General features: G+C 43.3%; 1 protein-coding gene and 1 long non-coding RNA gene across 3 annotated transcripts in view; both read left to right on the top strand.

Annotated features, from left to right (window-relative positions):
- The window catches only part of LOC308588379, a 289,543-nt gene that overhangs the window by 244,738 nt on the left and 24,881 nt on the right, over positions 1–19,924 (top strand). The window lies entirely within an intron of this gene.
- The window catches only part of RIMS4 (regulating synaptic membrane exocytosis 4), a 99,211-nt gene that overhangs the window by 63,772 nt on the left and 15,515 nt on the right, over positions 1–19,924 (top strand). The window contains exon 2 of one of the 2 annotated variants that reach the window (XM_081196689.1): positions 12,833–12,974. In XM_081196689.1, coding sequence (XP_081052815.1) covers positions 12,833–12,974 — 142 coding nt within the window. The remainder of the gene's footprint in view (positions 1–12,832; positions 12,975–19,924) is intronic. The other variant, XM_081196690.1, reaches the window with a different exon arrangement.

Raw genomic sequence — 19,924 nt, 5'->3', positions numbered from 1 at the left:
TGTTGTGAAGCACTTCTTCCCTGGGACAAACCCTAAGAAGAGAAGAGGAGAATGCTGTGTGGCTCTTTGGGGCAAAGCTTAGCACATTACTGAACATAAACTTAGAATCATAAAGTTGGAAGGGACTACAAGGGTTATCAGGGACGCGGGTGGTGCTGTGGGTTAAACCACAGAGCCTAGGACTTGCCAATCAGAAGGTCAGCGGTTTGAATCCCTGCGATGGGGTGAGCTCCCGTTGCTCGGTCCCTGCTCCTGCCAACCTAGCAGTTTGAAAGCACGTCAAAGTGCAAGTAGATAAATAGGTACCGCCCTGGCGGGAAAGTAAACGGTGTTTCCGTGTGCTGCTCTGGTTCACCAGAAGCGGCTTAGTCATGCTGGCCACATGACCCGGAAGCTGTACGCTGGCTCCCTTGGCCAATAAAGCGAGATGAGCGCCGCAACCCCAGAGTCAGCCATGACTGGACCTAATGGTCAGGGGTCCCTTTACCTTTTTACAAGGGTTATCTAGTCCAGCCCCCTGCAATGCAGGAATCTTTTTGCCTAACATGAGGCTTGAATTTAGTACCCTGAAATTAAGAGTCTCATGCTCTACCAACTGAGCTATTCCAGAATTTGGCACCTTTCCAAGTGAGCAGGGCAGGGCTTTCCCATCCAGGAGGCAGGCAGTGGCAGAATCCAAGAGGCACTAATGTGGGTGTACACACACACACACACACACACACACACACCCTGCTGCCAGCAGAGCTTTTCATGTGGTTTGCAAGTTGTGCAGGTCTGTTGTTGATGAGGATTCACGATAGCAAAGCCAATCTTCCCAACTCCTGTCGGCCCGTAAACCTTGGATCTGTTAGTGCCCGGTGTGCTTTGGTGCAAAATAAGAAATCTTGGAAGGCAATCTGATCCATTTTAAATCCAACCACTGCCTGTTCAACTTCAAATCGATTCCACTTAATGTAGCAGATATGGAAAGCCCCACTCAGAGAGATACTTCTACAGCCCCTTGAATCAATTTCCTCCTGTGTCACTAGAGTGGAAGCCAAGTGGGGACCTGAATGTCGAAAAATTGAATGGTAATCACAGCGGATGGGATTTAAAATGAGAAAGCTGAGAGAATCAAGAACTCAGAACTGAGTGGAGAAGCAGCAGGAGGATTTAAAAGGGAAGCAATAATGCTCAATAATGCACAATCCAGCCAAAGATGAGGATGTCTAAGTCTTATTGATTTCAGTGGGAAAAATGTGCTCAATTTGGCTGAATCAAAGAATCACAGAGTTGGAAAGGACCACAAAGATAATCTAGTCCAAATCCTTGCAACACAGGAATCTTTTGCTCAATGTGGGGCTAGAACCATGACCCTGATATTAAGAATCGCATGCTCTACCGACTGAGCCATGCCCTTAGTTTTTATATATTGTGCTCCTCAAGTGCTCTAAGATGCTTCTCACACATTATTTGTTTGTTATTTGTTATTATTTGGTTTGTTTTGGTTTTTATTATGGGGGTTATTGTTTTGTTTTTGTTCTATTTGTGCTTTTATCCTGTATTTTTATCTTGTGACTGCCCTGAGATCTTTGGGTGAAGGATGGTATATAAATTTTATCAGTAATAAATAACGTGTATTTTGTGTTTTTTGTCTCGTGTTTTTATCTTGTGAAGCACCCTGAGATCCACGGATGAAGGGCAGTATACAAATTTAACAAAATAAATAAATAAACTCAGTAATTCTTGCAACACTCCTGCAGTGTAGGCTTTGATTATCCTTCTATTACCGGGGGGGGCGGGGGGGTAGTGGAGGGATAAAGCTGAAAGACAATGATTTACCTAAAGCTACCCAATGAGTTTATAGCAGAGCTAAAATTTGCAAGGGGGTTTCCACATCGCTGATCATGTTTCAGTCGTTACACTGCAGTAGCTTTTACAAGTTCCCAGAAGGGTGGAATCACGAACAATTACAAACCGGAAAGTTAAATATGTAATAGCTGCATACGTTCCTGCTGGTACGATAGCCCTGTGGCTAGATATGGTGATGTACAATAAGAAATTAAGAAATTGGAATGCATTGACATTTTGGCACGACGAGTGGATCTGAAAAATGCTTTGATGCATGCTCAGATGTTTACATGCCATGTCCTGGGGAATCTATAACTGAGCCAAGGTGTAGTGAGTCATAATTCTGAGACATGGTGGGTCATTCCAAGCACAGATGCACCATGCCAAATATCATCTCTCAGCATTAGAGATGACACGCTCTAGCCATTGTGTTGTTGTTTTCTAATGGTGGTTTGAATTCACCCTATTCTGTCAGTATAAATGGCTGCAGAATAGATTATCAACACTTTGTCTTTATAACCTCAAAAGAGGGGGAACTTGGCCACTAGAGAGGGTGGTCAGCACAGTGAGTGAGAGCGCTCTGAACGCCCCGTCATGTGCTAAGAAATATTGTGAGTCATTGCATCTTGTTCATGCCAGTGGAGGAGCAAAGTGGAAGCAAATGGGCAGCATGCACAAGCAAATTGCTGGCTCACGATAAACCACAGTAATAATAATTTATTAGATTGTTCTCCCACCCTTTCCCCTACAAAGCAACATACAGTACGACAAAAGAGAAAAACAATATATACCTTTTTTAAAAAATGCAAATCCAAAGCATCCTTACAGCTAGCAGTTTCCTTGTTGCCAAAGCACAGCATATTTCATTTTCTAGATGCCTGGATGAACAGGAATGTTTTAAAACCCCACCTAAACACTAATAGGTATGCGGGTGGCGCTGTGGGTTAAACCACAGAGCCTAGTACTTGCCGATCAGAAGGTCGGCGATTTGAACCCCCATGACAGGGTGAGCTCCCGTTGCTCGGTCCCTGCTCCTGCCAACCTAGCAGTTCGAAAGCACGTCAAAGTGCAAGTAGATAAATAGGTACCACTCTGGCGGGAAGGTAAATGGTGTTTCTGTGCGCTGCTCTGGTTTGCCAGAAGCAGCTTAGTCATGCTGGCCACATGACCCGGAAGCTGTACGCCAGCTCCCTCGGCCAATAAAGCGAGATGAGCGCCACAACCCCAGAGTTGGCCACGACTGGACCCATGGTCAGGGGTCCCTTTACCTTTACCCTTAAAGACTAATAACCTACACATGTCTATATTACAGCAAGTGACTGGGCTGTAATAACTATCCAGTGCTGAATCCATGTGCTGTAGTTATTCTTTACTCTTGGGTTGTTATCAGAACTATGTATGCTGCTGGCAACCTAGAGCATGGGTGGGCTAACGTTTGGGGGGCTTAGGGCTGCATTTGGGTGGAGGAAATGGCTGGGAGGTCACATTTTACTGCTTGGTGGGTGGAGCCAAATAAAAAGTGAGTGGAACACCCCTTCTCTTCCAGTCCTTTGTTCATTCCATCACAATCTCACAACTCACTCCCCCCCCTTTATTCCTTGATCACCCATTCATTCTCTTCCAATCCTTCTCTTCTGCTTCCTCACTCTCTCTCGCTCCGGGATGGGCTTGAAGGCCACCGTGAAAGCTGCGGAGGGCCACCTGTGAGCTACATGATCCAGATGAGCATGGCTACTTGTGTGAATTCAAATGAATACATTCCCAGACTGTAATCTACTCTGTAGCAGCCTTCCCTTGGGTAGGCTGTCAATTAATTTAACCACCGCTAGCAAGTTTTAATTGCAACATGCGCAGGGTATATACATCTTCCGCTGCCATAGGAAAGAAGATCGATACTCAAAACAGATAGCCCTTAACAAGCTAACAAAGATAAATTATTTTCTCTCGGTGCATCATCACTCAGGGGACACCACAATTGTCACAAGGACATAATGATGCTGGATGAGATCAAGCATCCATTTGTCTCCACCAGTGGCCAGGCAATGCTAATCAGGCATGGGAAGATGATGAGGGACATCCTTTATTTAACTGGTTTCCAGCATCTGATACTCCCACATTCAATGGATCTGGTGGTTGCATTTCACTTTCTGGGCTCATACAAATTGATTTGCCTGCTCCCCATGAATGTTTAAAGCCATCAGAGCTAGAGGCCATTGGCACTTTTTTTTTTTTTTTGCTGTAATTAACCTGAAATTAAATATGCTTTTCTTTCATTGTTTGGGTTTTCTGTTCAATTTGCCTAGGTAGTTCATGACTTTACAGATCTTGAACATTCCTCACCCTTCTTCTTCTTCTTCTTCTGTGATCACTCAAAGCTGGGTAAGATTGTCTTCCATGAATATGGTCTTAACAGTGTGTCCCTAAGTGACTGTGGAGACCAATTCTGGATCCACACTTCCTTCTACAGTGGGGATATAGGTTTGTGAGTGGGAGTTGATCACGGTGAGGATTTGCCAAATGTGACTTCCTCACCCATCCTTTCATTCTCTCTTTTAAAAAACAAACTAACAAAGAAAAGAAACAAAAAGCCAAACTCTTTCCTCCTAAGCATGCTGGGGGCATGGCAACCCTAAATGGGGATGGAGCAGGGGTAAGATTGGGGGGGGGCAGAAGCTTTGCCAGATGGTTATGCTCTGTTTCTTCACCTCTTGAAACCTTCCCATTCCTCCTCTGGTTTCTGATATCTGTCCAGGTACTGCTGACATACTTTACTGCTTTCACTGCAACTATGATTCTAGATGCTTGGGTTTTAGAAGGGGGGAAGAAAGCTGATATATTCAGTGTGCCAGACTCTGTGCCAAGTATCTGACTGCATGCATGGAAAGTCTTTGGGTGCACTGAAGACACATTGCCTGCTACTATTGCACCACAATCATTGTCATTGCTGATCTCTCTAGCCTGAGTTCGATTTGGTTGCATAAGTCCCAGAACATCCCTGAAAATAACAACAACAACAATAATTTTATTTATACCCCGCCCATCTTTTTTTCCCCATCAGGAAGTTTGGAAAGCACCAGAGTTTTCATCTGTAAATAACTCTCCTTTAGCGGACTGGTTTTCAGGTTTCTCCTTACAGCTGTGAGTGATGGTTTTAAAAGCCACGAGATGATAGCAAAAGCACTTTGCTCTGTCTTTCCGTTCATGTCCTTCCATCACACGAAACACAAATTCAAGTAGACAGCTGAGGTGACATGACAGTACTACAAATCTACCCACAGCCAATTTGAGAGATGGCCGGTTTTAAGAAGCTATCTCAAAAGGCCGCCTTAGAGGTGGCTGAAGATGCCCCATCTGCTTTCATCGTGGTGTTGGCTGATAAAAAAACAAGCCACACTTTGGTACTGTGGTATCTGAAATGGAGGGTAGGGTGTAATTTACGTAATTGTGGTGCACGGTAATTAAGAGGAAGCCGGGAGTGATCTTCAGCAGTTCCTCTGTATCAGTCTACCCTTCTGTGCTTCCCATCTGGCTGGGGGTGAGGGAAGCAGCAAAGGCAAAATGAGAAGTTCATTAGCAGCAGCTGAGCCCTAGCCAAGGCTTTAGCTTCTGGAATCATGGATGGCACTGATCATGTGGGAGATGCTTCGTGAAACCAGATGCTACCTCTGAGGTTGGATACTGCAGCCTCTAACATTGCACCTCATGGCTTAGGATTTGGCACTGACTTGGGAGAAGATGAGAGGCAGGAGGTGTTGGGTGGCCAGTGGCAAATGTAACCATTGTCAAATAAGTGCCTGCAACATTTGTCACAGCTGCCCTCCTTGGCAAGAGCCAAGGATTTCCTGACTGAGGGAAGAATCAGGATTGCAGTATCTTGCAATCTGGGTGCTGGGAATTTGAGCATCTCACCAGAGGAAAAGCTACCTTAGGGGATTCATTGCAAAGGTGGATGATGACTGCAGGGAGATTACATTATCATAATGTAAAGTTTGTCATCAGCTGGGAAGGCCCCTGTTTGTGGAACCTCCTTCATGAGTTTCAGAGACTATGATGTAAACGTCTAAGGGCTTTAGCATATTGTGGATATCTATAGATGTATAACTGTTTATAGGATCCAGTATTCTGCTATTTATTTATTACTTTTACATCCTGTCTCTTCCCTCTGTGGAATTCAGAAAGTTTTTCTGGATGTTTCGTTGGAATCTCCTTTCTTGTAACTTGAAGCCATTAGTTAGAGTCCTCTGGAGCAGGAGAAAACAAGATTGTTCCATCTTCCATGTGAGAGCCCTTGAGATATTGGAAGATGGCTTTCACATCTCCCCTCAGTCTCCACTTTCCCTTTTTTTTCTCTTCAATTTTTTTTTATTAAATTTCCCACAATTATAACAAATATGACATAGGAAAAAACATACAAAAGGGAAAAAATACAATACTGAAAAACAAAAACAAAACAACAATAAAAAAGCAATCTTAATCCCATATCCCTTAAAAACCTAATTTTATTTACATTGTTAATTGACTTCCCCAAATCCCTCCCTTCTGAATTTCATTGTATCTGCATGTAACAGCGTTCCAATATCATTCTAAAACAAAAATATTCCAGCTGTTATCTGTCTTAATCACTTTTCTTTCCAATCTAAATCACATTTATATGATTACATCCTAATTTATTCCTAGGCCTATTTGGTACTTTCAAGTAGTTTCTAATTATTTATATTGCAATATTTATTCAAATAGTCCTTAAATTTCTTCCATTCTTCTTGGTATTCCTCTTCTTTCTGGTCGCGGATTCTTCCAGTCAGGTCAGCTAGCTCCAAAAAGTCCATCATCTTCATCTGCCAATCTTCCACTGTTGGTATTTCTTGTGTTTTCCAATTCTTGGCTAGTAAAATTCGAGCAGCCGTTGTGGCATACAAAAATAATTTAACATCTCCTCTTTTCCAGGCTAAATATACCCAGCTCCTTCAGCTGTTCCTCATAAGGCTTGGTTTCCAGACCCTTGATCATCTGGGTTGCCCTCCTCTCCACACGTTCCAGCTTGTCAATTTCTGTCTTAAATTGTGGCCCCTAGAATTGGACCAGATGTGGTCTGACCAAGGCAGAATAGAGTGGTACTATTACTACCCTTGATTTGGACACTAGAGATGACCTCTAGAGCCATAAGAACATCAGAAAAGCCCTGCTGGATCAGGCCAAAGACTTAATTTAGCCCAGCATCTTCTTCTTACATTGGCCAACCAGATGCTTAGGGGAAGCTTGCAAGCAGGACCTGAATGGAAAAGCACTTTCCCAGCATGCAAGTTCCAGCGGCTGCTATTCAAAGACTTGCTGCATCTAACAGTAGAAGTAAAACATAGCTATCATAGCTAGTAGCCACGGATAGCTTTATTCTCCATCAATAACCCTCTTTTAAAGCCATACAATTTGGTGGCCCTTTTTCATTTCCTCAGGGGTTCTCCACTCTGCAAGACAAAGGGCAGGGGAGGTGAAGAAGAGACATTTTCTCTAGCTATCACACACAGGAAGAGAGAAGTAGAGGGAAGACTTAGCAATAGGCTATTTTGTACAGAGGCAGTGGTGTTGCGACCTTTGTTGGTGCCCGGGGCATGCATAGGCACCCCAGGCAGGACCAGGGGCTGAGCGCAGAGGTTGAACAAAACCTGTCATGCACACCCAATCCTCACTGTCATCGCCGGGTAGATGCGGGGCATGGAGGGTTCACAGGGCCTCACTGTGCCACCTGCCTGCCTGCGCAGGGGGGAGCCTGGCTGGCTGACGTGGCCCTTGGTGGGCGCATCCCTGCAATGCTGTCTGGGCAGCCATTCAGCAAGGGGGCCAGAGTGCAGCAGCAGGACCAGACCAGACCAGGCTCCAGGACCCAGAGATCCGTGGTGGCAAGCAGGGCAGGGATCCTTATTGGGGAAGAGTCTGGCTCATGTCCCCTGAAGATCATGCACCCGGGGCTATGGCCCCCTAGCCCTCCCCAAACTATGCCCCTGAGTGGAAGATCTGCCCTCCTTATTCCTCCCTTGCCTGGAAATGGTCCACTGGTAAGTCAGTCAACAGGGTGACAGTTCATATAGGGTAATATCTTTATATATATATATATATATATATTTGCTTTCGTAGATTTTCACGGGTACAGGAATGCAGGTTTTGGTGTCTTCGGGTGTCTTCCCGTGTAAGAGTTGGGGTGTCTAGGCGACGTTTCGACGAGGTCTCACTCGTCATCTTCAGGCTGGTGCTTTCGGCTTCTTGTTACTGGAACAGAGCAGGATCTCAGTGTTTGAGTTCCTATAAATACTGTTGAGGGGGTGTGGTGTATAGCCTCCAACGTTCTGGGCAGAGAGGAAGTTCCCAGGTTAGTGTGTCTTTTCTTCTTTTGTTCATTAATTACTTGAGGGATATCTTGAGTGATTTCTTGAGTGATATTCTGAGTACCACTTAGGAGGGTCATTAGGTGTGGATTAGTTGCTAAAGCTTTCGTGTCTTGACCTCTTGACCTTGTGAAGAGTTTTTTCTGAGAAGATGGCTGTACTGCACTTAGTTGTGCTCTGGCTTGGCTTCGTGTATAGGGGCGAGCTGTGGTTTTGTGCCCTGTGCCAGCCAGATCTGTGTAGGGATTGCAGGGGGGTGCAGCATCCGGAGGTGCCACTATGGTTTGGCTACTGGATGGTGTCTGTAATTTATCTGTGGAGAGGGTCTGGGTTTGGGTCTGGTGTGGTTGATTGGAGATGGCGTTCTGTGTGCCTCTGGTTCTGGTGTCGGTTTTTGTGGGGAGGGCTATTTTCCAGATGTCTGGCAGGCGGGACGTATCGTCACGCTTGTTCATGTTGTGAGGGTGTTTCTCTATCTCGATGGCTTCCATGATTATTCTCTTGTGGTGGTGTTCCATGTTAAAGAGCAATTTGGAATCTGAAAAATTAATTTCGTGTCCTGTTTCTTTCATGTGTTGGTAAAGAGAGGAAGTTTTTTCTTCTTTTTTGACGGCATTCTTGTGTTCTGCGATACGTGCATTTATTCGTCTGTTTGTTTGTCCAATGTACGTGGCTGGGCAGACTTTGCAGGGTATTTCATAGACCCCTTGGTTTTCTAACTGGATTTTATCTTTGGGGTTTCTGAGGATATTGGCTATTTTTTGGTTGGTGCAAAAGGCTGTTTTGATATTGTGTTTATGGAGGATTTTGCTAATTTTATCTGTAGTGCCCTTGATATAAGGAAGGAGGGCCATGCCATTGTTTTCTTCTGTGTCTTGCTTTTTGGGGGGTGTTTCTTTTTGGATTAGCTTCGTAACCCTGTTTTGCTGGTATCCGTTGGCGATTAACACATTTGAAAGATTCTGTAACTCAGTTGTCAAGTGGTCTTTGTCAGCCAGGCGTTTGGTTCTGGAGATGAGAGTCTTGGCTACGGAGTTTATTTGTGCAGGGTGGTGGTGTGATTGTGCATGTAAGTAGCGGTTGGTGTGTGTTTTTTTCCGGTAGATAGTGTGTCCTAGGGAGCCATCAGGTTTTTTGTAGATTAGGACGTCAAGGAAGGGAAGTTGGTTGTTGGCTTCTATTTCCATAGTGAATTGTATTTTGGGGTGTAGGCTGTTGAGATGTGTGAGGAAGCTATCTAGTTTTTTCTTCCCGTGTGGCCAAATTACAAAGGTGTCGTCAACATACCTGAGCCAAAGTTTGGGTTTGTGTTCTGACTTGTCTAAAGCATTGGTTTCAAAGTGTTCCATGTACAGATTTGCGATGACCGGTGAGAGGGGTGATCCCATAGGTGCTCCTTCTATCTGTTTGTATCTTTGTCCATTGTGGATGAAGTACGTGTTGGTTAGCTCGCCCCTATACACGAAGCCAAGCCAGAGCACAACTAAGTGCAGTACAGCCATCTTCTCAGAAAAAACTCTTCACAAGGTCAAGAGGTCAAGACACGAAAGCTTTAGCAACTAATCCACACCTAATGACCCTCCTAAGTGGTACTCAGAATATCACTCAAGAAATCACTCAAGATATCCCTCAAGTAATTAATGAACAAAAGAAGAAAAGACACACTAACCTGGGAACTTCCTCTCTGCCCAGAACGTTGGAGGCTATACACCACACCCCCTCAACAGTATTTATAGGAACTCAAACACTGAGATCCTGCTCTGTTCCAGTAACAAGAAGCCGAAAGCACCAGCCTGAAGATGACGAGTGAGACCTCGTCGAAACGTCGCCTAGACACCCCAACTCTTACACGGGAAGACACCCGAAGACACCAAAACCTGCATATATATATATATATATATATATATATATATATATATATATATGATATTTATTAAAGTTTCAGAAAAAGGAATTACATAAAAACAAGAAATACAAAAGTACAGGACAAAAATAAAAATACAAGCAAAATACAGAATAAAAAAGAAAATAAGTACACTTACAGGAAAAAAATAAAAAAATAAAAATAAAAAAATCAACCTTTCCATATCTTACATTCATATCCTTGTTTCCCTGACCTCCTCATACCTCCCTTTTTTGTGTTCCAATTCAATTAATTATTTCAGCAATTTCTTTCCCTCCTTATTATCCTGATCTTTGATCTTAATATATTATCACATTAAATTTTTACCTATTTAGAAATCAAATTTTTCCATATTCTTTTATATCATTACAGCTAGAAACCGCTTAACTTCAATCAAACATCATTCCAACATTCATTAATTTTGCAATACTTCTGTAAACATATAGGGTAATATCAAGGGTAACACAAAAATCTCATAAGGCAGCTGTCTCTCACCTGGCAGGACATGAATGCGGCAGGTATCCGTCCCTTGCCAGAGAAAGACAGTACGAGAATAGCATTCTTAACGGCAGCATGCATTTTGCAGAGAATTCAGCATCCTCATTCATTAGCAGAATTTTGCAGCCCTTTGTCAGCGTTATGGTTTAAGTATTGCATGTCAGCTGAAACTTCTTAGCTTCCTGACGTAAGCCAAAGCAATTAGTGTTAATGGTACTTATTATATATTCATTATATAACATAATTTATTCAAAGAAATGTGGACTGTGAGAGTGGGTGATGAAAATAGAAACTCATAATTTAAGAGGATGGGCTTTCGAAGGCCAGTTTTTCAGGGAAGGGACTCAGCGTTATTCATTCCACGGGAAAGTACATCAGCAGGACATTTTCTCTGCAAATTCGGCCGCTGCAATGCAAAGTGATAATTCTCTCAAGCACACCAAACAATAACATCAAATGTGAAAATTTGGGTGTAAATTTGAGAACTGGCATGCAAAACCAGTTGCTAGGAAGTAAAATTGTTTTTATGGGAATAAAGGTAAAGGTAAAGGGACCCCTGATGATTAGGTCCAGTCGTGACCGACTCTGGGATTGCGGCACTCATCTCGCTTTATTGGCCGAGGGAACCGGCGTACAGCTTCCGAGTCATGTGGCCAGCATGACTAAGCCGCTTCTGGTGAACCAGAGCAGCGCACGGAAACGCCGTTTACCTTCCCGCCGGAGCGGTACCTATTTATCTACTTGCACTTTTATGTGCTTTCGAACTGCTAGGTTGGCAGGAGCAGGGACCGAGCAACGGGAGCTTACCCCGTCACGGGGATTCGAACTGCTGACCTTCTGATCAGCAAGTCCTAGGCTCTGTGGTTTAACCCACAGCGCCACATAGGTCTAAATACTCTTCCATATAGGAACATCTCCCAGGAAACCATAAGGTTATCCAAGTATCTATGTGCAAGGATTTGTTTGCTTTTTTCCATAAGAAGCAGGCATTCGTGCTATCTCCATGCTGCATTTTGATCTGCAGTAGTTAGGGATGTGTGTGTGTGTGTGGAATTTGATTCTGTTCAGAATTAAAGCTGAATTTATCAAATCCACACTTTCTGAAACAATATGAGAATCAAGTCATAACCACCCTTTGAAATTGGCTTTTATCCAGATTTTGTAATGCAGTTCCCCAACCAACCAATGTTTTCAAAACACATATCTATGTAGAGTGCATAAAATGACTGCATTTGCGAAGTATCATACAAACATGCAGTATTACATTAGGAGAAAATGCTTGCAAAAATGTGTGCATTCGTCAGAAATACATACAAAAATGTTGAATGTTTTTAATGAAGATTTTCACATATTGCTGCAGAAATGCAGAGCACTGAATTTCATATTGGGGGAAAAATAAAAACTGAGAGAATAGAAATAGACCGACCCTTCTATCCCTGGTAATGCCCCAGACCAGGGAGAGTTTTGCCGCTTATCTGTTGTTTATATAAACGAGGCTTGTGCTGTAGGTGTAATATCTGGTTCTGCTACTTTTGCAAACTGAAATCCTGGCTTTTCGATCACACTCAGGCCTCAAAACCCAAGGCTAATTTGCTGGCTTTGGATGTAGGAAACTGAGAAAGTTTCATAATTGTGTGGATTTTTATGGAGGAGCTCTATGCGCATACATCAGTTAGTGTGTAGAAGGATGTGTCACCAAAAGCAAAATGGAATCTAGGGTGTCAAACCCAGGGCCAGCTCAAGACATTTTGCTGCCTGAGGCAAAGGACAATATGGTGTCCTGCCCCAAGGCACATACAGAAAGCAACTGGACTGGTAGTTGAATCTTAATCCAATACTAGTGAGAGGACAGTCCTTTCCACTGTGCTTAAAGGCAGCAGGCTAGTGTACAAAGTACAGAGGAGGCCACACGTCACTCACAGCTCTGGCCACTCCCTGCACCTAAGCATCTGCCGCCTGAGGCAGCTGCCTCACTCTGCCTCATTGTAGGCTCAACCCTCTTCCTGCCACACCAGAAAGTGTTCCAGGTTTCCAGATTTTCTGGTGTTGTCCTAGTTTCCAGATTCCCAAGTACAAATCTTTGTATTTATTTGTTTGCATGTTGCTTTCCACTGTTGTATAGTCTTCACCCAATATCAAAATGCCTAATCACTTTTCTTTTCTTGTCTTCCTTCCCTCCTTCCCTCTTTCTCTCCTTCCCACATGCTCTTTGTCTTTGTTTTAGAAGGAGATGGCCGGAAACTCAAAGGTGCCATCCAGCGGAGCACAGAAACTGGCCTGGCTGTTGAGATGCCAAGCCGAACGATCCGACAAGCCAGCCATGAATCCATTGAGGAGAGTATGAACAGCTATGGATCCGAAGGAAAGTAAGTAGCAAGAGGGCAAAGTACATATATCTGTATATCTTTATCGACTGATCGATCATAAGTAATCTTTAATTAATTGTAAAATATAATAATAAGTGTCCTCTGCGTTGCCTATACCAACAAATACATTGACAGAGTAGGCATCTTTGAATGGGCTTCCAGGGGACATTTGCCACTCCACATAAAAACCATAACCCCCAGAGTCCCAGCTTTCAGTTTTTTAAAAAAATAAGTTTCTAGTGTTTGTGGAACCCGAGATATGAGGCAAAATGTAGAAGCACTATAATTCTTCCTTTCTTTTTTTGTAGGAAACTAGCCTCCTCCCAATCAATGTTTTCCTTTTCCTCCCCACCCCCCACCCCGGGAAAAGTCAATCAATCAATGTGAGACGATGAGTAACGAATAAGTCTCATTGATTTCAGTAGCACCAATATGCAACTTCTTTGCTGTGGATTCAACCCCGAAGTCTGACAACAGCACGAAATTAGCTCAGTTGTGGGATGTCATTGTCTGAATTTTAGAGCCTAGAAGGTCTTCAAAGGTGACTCATTGAGGCGGAAGGTAAATGGTGCTTCTGTGCGCTCTGGTTTCCGTCTCAGTGTCCCGTTGCGCCAGAAGTGGTTTTGTCATGCTGGCCACATGGCCCACAAAAGCTGTCTGTGGACAAACGCTGGATGCCTTAGCCTGAAAGTGAGATGAACGCTTCAACCCCATAGTTGCCTTTGACTGGACTTAACCATCCAGGAGTCCTTTACCTTTCACCTTTACCTTTTTACCTTTTGGAGAAATGGTTTAAGGTTAGAGATCCTACCAGGCATTATTATTCATCGCTATTGTTTGTTTGTTGTTACCACTCTGCAATTGTAATGATTATGTAGCTGATGCCTTCCATGAAAACCCACCTCCAAGGAAATAGTTCTGCTACTCAATTGCAGTAAAGTAACTTTGTTCCTTGCCTGCATTACAAAATTCAGTGAATTTGGAATTGGGGCGTGTTCTTTTGGCCTTGCAGGGAATCTGTTTTCCATGCCAACAACCATTATTTCCTTTCTGTCTGTGTGGTTCAGCCTCTTGGGAACGATGTACAAATATCTTGGATCATCTGTGCAGCATCACTGCACAGACCGGCTGCTTTCATGTTCAGGCTTTGATTGGAAGTGCGTAACAGCCCAGTTCCAAAAGAAATAGAGTACCTTGGTAAAAAGCTGCTCCACTGCAGTATCCTCCATTTATTAAAGTTAGTGGCATGCAACTGTACCCTTTATATTCAAACTCCAAGTTTACACAGGATGATATAACAGCTCCTTGGCCATCAAGAAGGTGACATGGACAGAGAGATTCAGAAAGGCACAAGAAGTGAGCGCTCATGTTTATTCCAAATCATGCTTCCAGTTCCAATTTTGCTCCTAGAATATCAAAAGCATGTTTTGCTTTCTTTGCTGTACTTAGAAGCTTCTGCAATCACAGCCCTTTTCATGCATGCAAATAAGGGAGGCTATTAAAGGGGCAATTAATAGGCTATTCACCACCAGCACACACTCACACGCATCAGGAAGCAATAAAATTGCCGGAACTGAGGAATTTGTTAAAAAGAACATTGCTGGGAACTTTTACAGGACTTATTTATGAGTAAACATGATAGGAAGCTAAGAGGACGTTGGCCATGGGGAAGGAAGGGCACTGCTGGTGGAAATTTGTGTGGAAACTCCATTCTAATTGCTTTTCCAGCTAACTGCACATACACACACAAAAGTCTTCAGCAGTGCTTAAATGCTGTAGCATGGAAGCAACCTAGGTTAAGAACTCCAGCTACTGAATGCCTAGACCTGTTCTGTGAAAGCAAATACTGAATTATTTCTTTCAGGGAGCATTGTCAAGAGATAACAGCATTTTATGAATTTTTAATGGTTTGCTTGCATAAGTCACTTCTTGTGGCTTAGGGCATTCAGAACCAGTATTACTTCGATGGCACATTTCATCCCTCCATGTTTCAGTTCTTGAGAAGTAGCTCACACACGTACACACTCTTGCCTTTGCCATTTGAATAGCACCTACGAGTTAAGATGACCAAGCCCTTCCTAGCCTCCCAGCTGAGGACAGATATTTACAGAGACCTGTTGCTACTTACTCATCCTGATGCGCTGCCAAATTAGGAGGCTTGGACATCTCCCAGGAGAGCAGCAAGCTAAGAAGGCTAGTGAGAAGTCAAATTGTTCCTCCAGCTTTCAGTTCAGAGGTTTGCCCCTGGGGAAAGCTGTCATGATGTGAATGCCAACTCACATCCAAGACCTTGTGGAAGTGCAGAAATGGCTCCTTGCAAATCATGGCTTCCAAATTGAGATCCAGCCTCAGGAATAGATATTCTATTCTTTTTCACTCTCAGGCATAATTCCCCCCCCCTTCTCCCTTTGTCACCTATAACCATGGCTTGTATTACATCTGTGCTGATGCTAATCTTGTTTATTGCTAACTAGGGGTCTTGCATGGTCCCGAGGATGACTTCTGGTTTGCAAATCATGGTTTGCAGGAAACAAACAGGAATCAATCCAGATTAGATTACTGCAATGCGCTCCATGTGGGGCAGCTTTTAAAAAGTGTTTGGAAATCTCAGCCAATGCAGAATGCAACGGCAAGAACGTTGTCCAGTGTTTACTTTCATGGTGTGCATTATTCTGATTTTGTTCAATCTGCATTGCCTCCTTGTTCATTTCCAGGCACAAATAAAAGTGCTGATTATAACCTCAGCCTTAACTGACATTCCATGTGTTGCACTGACTCTATTTTTCTATATTCCTGTTTTATTCCGTGAAGTTTTCATATGTATTTTGTATTTCTAATGATTCATAAGCTGCCTTGAAGGTTGATTTGGCTGAAAGACAGGATATAAGACGAGGAAAACTTTTGCACCAGAGCAGATATGAAAACATGGTTTAAAAAATTAGGGTTGTATCCAACTCAGAAACAATAACTGTTGTTTGGGGATTTTGCTGATTCAACAGAGAATCTGAAGCTTAGCTCTGACTCCAACAAGGTCCCGGGTATACTATATGGTACAGTAAGCAGGATGTGGCAAGTTAATTATGTTTTACATAATTGCTTCCACTGTGTGCATGCGCACACCCACCCAGGTACTGGTTTTCTTGGATGAGCTGACTTCAGGTAAATTGCCCCAGAATAAAATATTGTGGGCTGCTGCAATCCGAAATGCATTGCAGTTGAAGGCTTTCTTGTTTTCTGCTGACGACCGCTGGGATGATTAGTTTGCAGAATGCTAAGGTGACTTTCTTACATTAGAATAACACAGCAGGCAATGACTTCGGGAGGAGCAGGAAAGGCGCTCTCTCGTTTGATATGGAAGTCAAAACCGTGCTCTGCAAGGACACGTCGTCAATTTGCTCTGCCTTCCCCCCCTTCATGCTTTGTTTCAGCTCTTAAAACAAAATGTTCTCTTGCCACTTCCCTAGAGGCTGGTATCATGGCATCATGTGGGCTCCACTCTGAGATACAGCATGGAAGGCTGCAGAGACACCTGCAGCTCTCTTTGCCACATGTCTACCTGTGAAACCCAGATATCATTCCTTCTAACAGAGAACCCGAGTAGCTGTGTGACTGTCAGTTTGTAAATTAAACGAACTGTTCACATTATAATGCAGCAGTGTCCGCACGCACACAGTCACTGCAGTGGTGCATACATTGTAAATAATGAGGGGAAAGGAATGATTGCTGCTGTTGTGAGTGGTTCATTTCAGCCCACTGTTTACAACATCCTTTTTCTTTTTCCTCTACACACCCATGTAAACATAAACCTGCCCCTTTCCAGCAACCCTTCGTGCATCTGACTCTGGTCCATAGAAGCTGATGTCATAATATTTAACCAGAAAATGGCTTCCCTCAAGGAATTCTGGGAACGGTAGTTCACTCCTCACAGAGCTGCAATTCCCAGCACCCTTCACCTAAGAGTCAGGAGGCTATTGCTGAAAACCATTCCGCTGTACTGCCAAGAGGACGGTGGGAGTACATCTAGCTGTCTATATTAGATAACATCAGAAACAGTCAGGGCTAATCCACTTTAAGAAGTGAAAGTGATGAAGAGAAAGCACATTAATCCAATTGTGAAAGATTATTTGCTCCATTTATTCTGTTAGGTGATCAGTCAGGCAACTTGATGCCAGCAAATTTCCAAAGTGTCGTCTTCTGAGCAACACCAATGGTGTAATAAACATGTTTTAACGTGCATCAGGCAGGTTTATGGCAATTCGCTCCACAGAGGCCTCAAAGTCTTCTCATCGTTAGTGTTTTGTTTACAAACAGTGCCTGCCCGCAAAAGTCGTCTGCCCGCAAGGGTAAGAGAGATCCATTTTAAATCTCTACTTTGACTAATGCCCACCCAGTGCTCTGTTTGATTCAACATCTAACAGCTCTCCAGGCAAGAGCTGATCAGCAGATTTATGGACTCTCCACAGCAAGTTTTGAAAACCATGAGCATTATTCTTCATTAAATGTTCCTGCCGCAGGTGTTCTCCCAAGATACCCCCTCCATTCTCCCTCCCATTGATGGGGACGTTTGGAATCCATCTGCAAGTCAGAACATTAATTTTCCCTACTTCATTTCCATTCAGCCTGATAATTTGCGATAGTGGCTATTCAATGTCTCAAGAAAAACCGAAAAATGGTCAAGAAAGTCTCCCCCTCCCCACCCCGGACTTTGCTTCTTTCTGGTCTCGTTGCTCAAAGGTTCAGATCCAGTGGCAAGTTTTGTGTATTCAGGTTCATTGGCTCATTCTTGTGGTCTATGAGATTACAGGTTTCTGAACCACCCAAGCACTGCACATAGTCCAGATTGTTGTGCCTGCTACAGCTGACCATTTTTGCACAGCTAAAAAAGAGGAAAAAATACATATATGTGCATACAATTTATGTGTGCTAATTTATACTTAGAAATGAAAATTTAGAAATAGAAAGACGACACATCTTTGAACCAAATTCTCATGCCATTCCTAGAAGAGCAGAAAATAGCTTAGTTGCCTTTAAAAGAGATGAACAAACTCATGGAGGCGAAGTCTCTCAATGGCCACTATAGAGAGTTGAAAATATTGCCAGTATATTTCACATCTGGCAACCAATGCGCCCCTTTGGTTTCCGATAGTAGACGAGTCTAAAAAGCCTGGAACACAAATGTTCACAGCCCTCTAGCAGCCATGGTGGCTCATTTAGCAGAATTTATATATTTAGTGTTGGCTCTGGAAGTGTATATGCAAAAGCAACTACTCTATTCCGAACTTAAAAATGGAAAGAGTAATGTTGATGGTGAACAAAAGAGGTTTAAAGACTGTCTCAAGGCAAATCTAAAAAAAAAAAGTACTGTAAACACTGACAGCTGGGAAATACTGGCCTGCAAGCGCTCCAGTTGGAGAATAGCCTTTACCAAAGGTGTCATGGGCTTTGAAGACACTCGAACTCAGGACGCAAGGGAGAAACATGCTAAGAGGAAGGCATGCTTGGCAAATCCACACCGTGATCAACTCCGACCCGGAAAACCAATGTCCCCACTGTGGAAGGACGTGCGGGTCCAGAATTGGCCTTCACAGTCACTTACGGACTCGTTGTTAAAACCGTGTTTATGGAAGACAATCTTACTCAGCTACGAGTGATTGCCAAAGAAAGAGAAAGAAAGATACTCGATTCTGTTCAAACAAAGCCTCTAGTCTCCTAGTCTCTCCTCTGCAGTTTCTTAGCACTCCTTTGAGTTCATTTCATCATTTTCTCTCTGCCCCTCTCTCCCTGGACTCCTCCAGATGACCTGTTTATTGAGCATTCATCTTCATTTGCTTGCACAAAGCTTAACTATTGATTATACAATGTCCAATGTTCACTGAGCATTTGTTCTGATTTGTTTGCTTTGCAAGGAGGTCATACAACAATGAACATTCACCCAGATTTGCTTGCAGGGTGTTTATAGGTCTTCCTAGCAATCATTCATTTATCCCACAATTTTCAGTGTGTTTCCCCATCACTTTCCTAACTGCAAAAAGTACAGGATCTTCTTTTTAAAGCAAGCTTGTGCCAGGATTGCACTTTAATCTACCTTGAGTGCACAAACTAAATTCCCAGTATGCACATGAATCTCTCCTGTAAAATAGTGATAATCTGGAAGCACTCCTTGAATGCTTTCATGGTAGCACAGAAGCAGCACAGGATCTACTGTTCGCAAGATAAGAATTCAGCTAAGATAAAAATAAATAAGATACCAAGAGTTGAACCTGAGAGTCTCCACATACAAAGCAGTTATGCTACTTCTGGGGGTGTAAGAAGCATCATTTCCCAATCTGCTCTGAATTTGCTGCGTGCAACACTGTTTCCATTCCGCTGCAGTATGTCTTCTGCTAAAAACTATGTTATTTGCCTTGTTGCCCACTGTGGCAAAATTACACAATTCACATGATTAATTTTGTAAATTGTGTTGTCATTACATTATCCCACCCTATTCATTTCAGTGTAAAGGAAACACAATGCAAATGACGGAGGGGAATATAATTAATTAAGTTTTGCTTGTGGACAGAAAACAACAACAGCAAATACTGATTGTCTTTGTTGACATGGGGCAAGTAAGCAAACATTGGCAATTTCTGCTGTTCTTTCCCTTTTCATTGACTATTCCAACATCCCCAGCTACTTATAAGTCAGGGGTTCCAAAACCTTGATCATGCACGTGTCAGCATCGCCCTTGAGCCAGTGCCACCAACTGGACTCATCCACTTCAGCCCCGACTGGGCTAGGCGAGCTGAGTAGCACTTCCAGAGACCACCTTCTGCACAGGAACAGGTCAAAGTTCTGTGGACTCACAGCTTAGAGTTGTGAGCACCGGATTCACTTCTTCAGTAAGACAGTCGTCACACAGCAGAGTATAGCAGAGCATAAATGACTCGGAGAGCAGCTCTGTAGAATATCTT

This window comes from Podarcis bocagei, assembly GCF_964188305.1.
Source record: "Podarcis bocagei genome assembly, chromosome: 5".
Classification (NCBI taxonomy): Eukaryota; Metazoa; Chordata; class Lepidosauria; order Squamata; family Lacertidae; genus Podarcis; species Podarcis bocagei.
This window is presented reverse-complemented; position numbering and strand designations above follow the sequence as displayed.